This window comes from Punctularia strigosozonata (assembly GCF_000264995.1).
Source record: "Punctularia strigosozonata HHB-11173 SS5 unplaced genomic scaffold PUNSTscaffold_95, whole genome shotgun sequence".
Lineage (NCBI taxonomy): Eukaryota > Fungi > Basidiomycota > Agaricomycetes > Corticiales > Punctulariaceae > Punctularia > Punctularia strigosozonata.
The window spans coordinates 1-3,031 of NW_006767527.1; the positions used below are offsets into that span (position 1 = coordinate 1).

The 3,031-nt window shown below is 57.0% G+C and overlaps 1 protein-coding gene across 1 annotated transcript; it reads left to right on the forward strand.

Moving 5' to 3' along the window:
• Positions 1-1,030: 1,030 nt before the first annotated feature.
• Positions 1,031-2,179, forward strand: PUNSTDRAFT_139652 (uncharacterized protein; the record flags this gene model as incomplete). Its single annotated transcript, XM_007389377.1, has 1 exon — positions 1,031-2,179. The coding sequence occupies one exon, from the start codon at positions 1,031-1,033 to the stop codon at positions 2,177-2,179; it is 1,149 nt and encodes a 382-aa protein (XP_007389439.1).
• Positions 2,180-3,031: the final 852 nt, after the last annotated feature.

Here is a 3,031-nt window from a genome sequence, read left to right on the forward strand (position 1 = left end):
ACGTGCCGGGCACCGAGGAGCCTCCCTCTCTGTCACGTGTCGGATCTTGGGCCGTAACCGGGCCAAGTACGATAGCTCCGGTCGTTCCGGGTTGTCCGCCATCGGAGTAGCAGCTCCGGTACCGGACCTACATTATCACATGAATAGTCCTCCGGCGACTCAACGTCCCGGTAGTTCTCGAGTCATAACGGATTCAACTCCGACGTTCACGACCGATATGCCTTTAACGGTTTGATATTCCCTTCGGACTTATTCTACCTCCGATTATCAGCTTCGTAACCATATGCTCCGTCCTTACGATTGACAGTTCCACATGGTTCATAGTTCCGATAACTCCTTATTCCACATGGTTCATAGTTCCGATAACTCCCTATCGATACGAGCTCCGAACCGTGCCTCCGCGTATATAAACTCCTAGCTCCTGTACCCTAACTCCTTAGTTCGAATATCGACTAAGTTACTCCTCTGCTCCGACACGGACTTAGAGCGCGTAGCGACTCAAGCCTTAAAGCTTGAGTCTGGTCCGTACTCGCACTCACTCTCTGTATCCCGAAACTCTGCTCCGACTTTCTCCGACTTTCTCCGACTCTCTTCCGACTCGATTCCGACAATCATCTCGCTAGGTCCGGACGTCACACCTCCGGCGTCGGACTTAGCTCCGTCTCGATCTTGACACTCTCTCTCATTGGACCATCCCTTGTGTTGCTGATGGATTACTCAGCTACTATATAGTCGCCTGTCGCACCAGGGAGCAACTCAGACTTGTTCTCTCAGTTGCTTCCCTGCCTTGTGCGACAGCGTCTCCACCGCCGTCCCGGGGGATCCGCGCTGCTCCTAGGAGCTCCAGCGCGTACTCTGACAGAAGAACAAGTCTCCACACTTCCCCTAGCGATTTCGCTCGCTGCCGGAAGGCCCTCGCTCGAAGTTCGCTCACGCCTCGCCGTTCCGCCGGCCGCCAGAAGCAACCTCTAGCAAACCTATACCATCACACTGCCTTCGTCCCGGTTTCCCCCGACTCGCCCCTCTCAGCATGGACGAAGATCTACCCCCCGCACCCCCCGCGGTGCCTCCGGCACCGCAGAATCAACCTGTACAAGCCGAGGAAGCTCCCCCAGAGCCACCGACCGTGCCGGAGCTCCTCGCACGCATCGTCGCCATGGAAGGGTATCTCCAGCAGGAGCGCGTCAGCGCCACTATCAAGTTTCGTCGCCCTGACTCCTTCGACGGTACACGGTCTACGGCCCAGACCTTCCTACGGTCTGTGAATGACTATCTCGACCACAACCGCTGCGTCGACCCCATCCAGCGCATCCAGTTCCTACTCTCATACTGTCATGGTGGGACGGCCGGTACCTGGGCCGATAACATCTCCAAGATCCTCCGCGACCTTCAGACGGGCGTTAGGGAACCCGAGGAGGCTCCGGATTACCTTGCGTCCTGGGCCCACTTCGAACGCCACTTCCGCGCGGCCTTCGAAGACCCCAACCCCGCCGCTACGGCCTTCAACAAGCTCCGCACGCTCCACATGGGCTCCTCGGTCGCCGAAGACTTCATACGCCAGTTCGAGAATCTCGCCGAGGAAGCTGGAGTTGACAGGGACGTCTCCCTCCTCGCCACCTTCAAGCAGGCAATCCCCTCCCACTTCCGGATTGCCCTGGAGTCCACGCCACTCGGGCCCGACACTCTCCCTGAGTGGAAGGCTGCGGTCGCTTGTATGGATCGTCGCCTGAGAGAAGCCAGCGCCGCGCGGCAGGCCGAGGCATCCCGCCTGCACCCTTTCCAGCCAGCTGGAGCTCCTAGGGCCCCGCCTCGCCAGCCAATGCTTCCCACCTACGCTCCCCCGCTCACCGCCACTCGCCCGCAAGTCGCGGTCCCCATCGCACCTGCCGCCCCACGCTTTGCACCCCCTCCAGGACCTCCGCCCTTGCCGCCGGGCGTTCCTATGGACGTTGATGCCACACGTCGAGGAGGCCAGCGTGTTTGCTATATCTGCCGCCAGCCTGGACACCTGGCTCGCGAATGCCCGCAACGCGCCCAGATCCGCGCCATCGGACTCCCCGAGGATGTCCTGGAGCAGATGGACCTGATTGGGGAGATCTGGGTGGTCCCTGCCGACGACGAGAAGGCGGAGCTCCTAGGAGCGCAGGAAACTGAAGACAAAGAAGAGGATTTTGTGTAGGGTCGTCTGCAAGCGCGCTGCAAACGACCAATAGATTCGCTGTACTCCCTGAAATCAATATGCCGGCCCCCGAGCCGATTCACCATATATCGCCTCGAGTACAGCAAGTCGCGCAATCCTCGGAACCTCCTCCCTTCGTTTATGTCCTCGCTGGTGTATCCGGACGCTCCCGGAGCACCGAGCTCCCCTTCCAGCTTCAGGCCACGGACTCAGGTCACAAGTTCGCGGTCCAAGCCCTCCTCGACAGCGGTGCTACGGGATGCTTCATCGACAACGACCTGGTGCTTCGCCATCGCCTCACCACCAAGCCACTCCCTCGCGCTGTCGTGCTATAAATGTGTAAAGACACACAATAGACTCAGGTTTCCGGGGTCTGTGAGAGACTCGGGAGATCGCCTGATTTGTTCGGGTGAGGGATGTGTTGTGTAGAATGGCTGTGCACCAGAGGCGAAGAGGATGTGGAGAGGATGACCTAAATAGGAAGGTCAAAGACTAAATTAGGAAGGGCTCCACTAGTGAGCTCCAGAGAATGTAAGGGAAGATAAAGCAGACGACGATACTGCAACTATTGCAGTGGATAGACGAATATAGTGCAACTTAGCACTATAGGGGAGGGCAGATTCGAGGGGAAAAGAGTACTTGCTCATTACTACTACAAAAACAGTACTTATACCTACTGGGTCGCGGCTATGTTACTTCTGAAACGAACTATATACGACAGTTCATATACAACTCTTTAGTTCTAACGAATGATCTACTTGATAAACGAGGTGCGATAGGCGATATACGAGAGTGAACGAGTACTTGCGATCTATCTATTTGAGTACTAGTACAAAACACAACATGAACAGC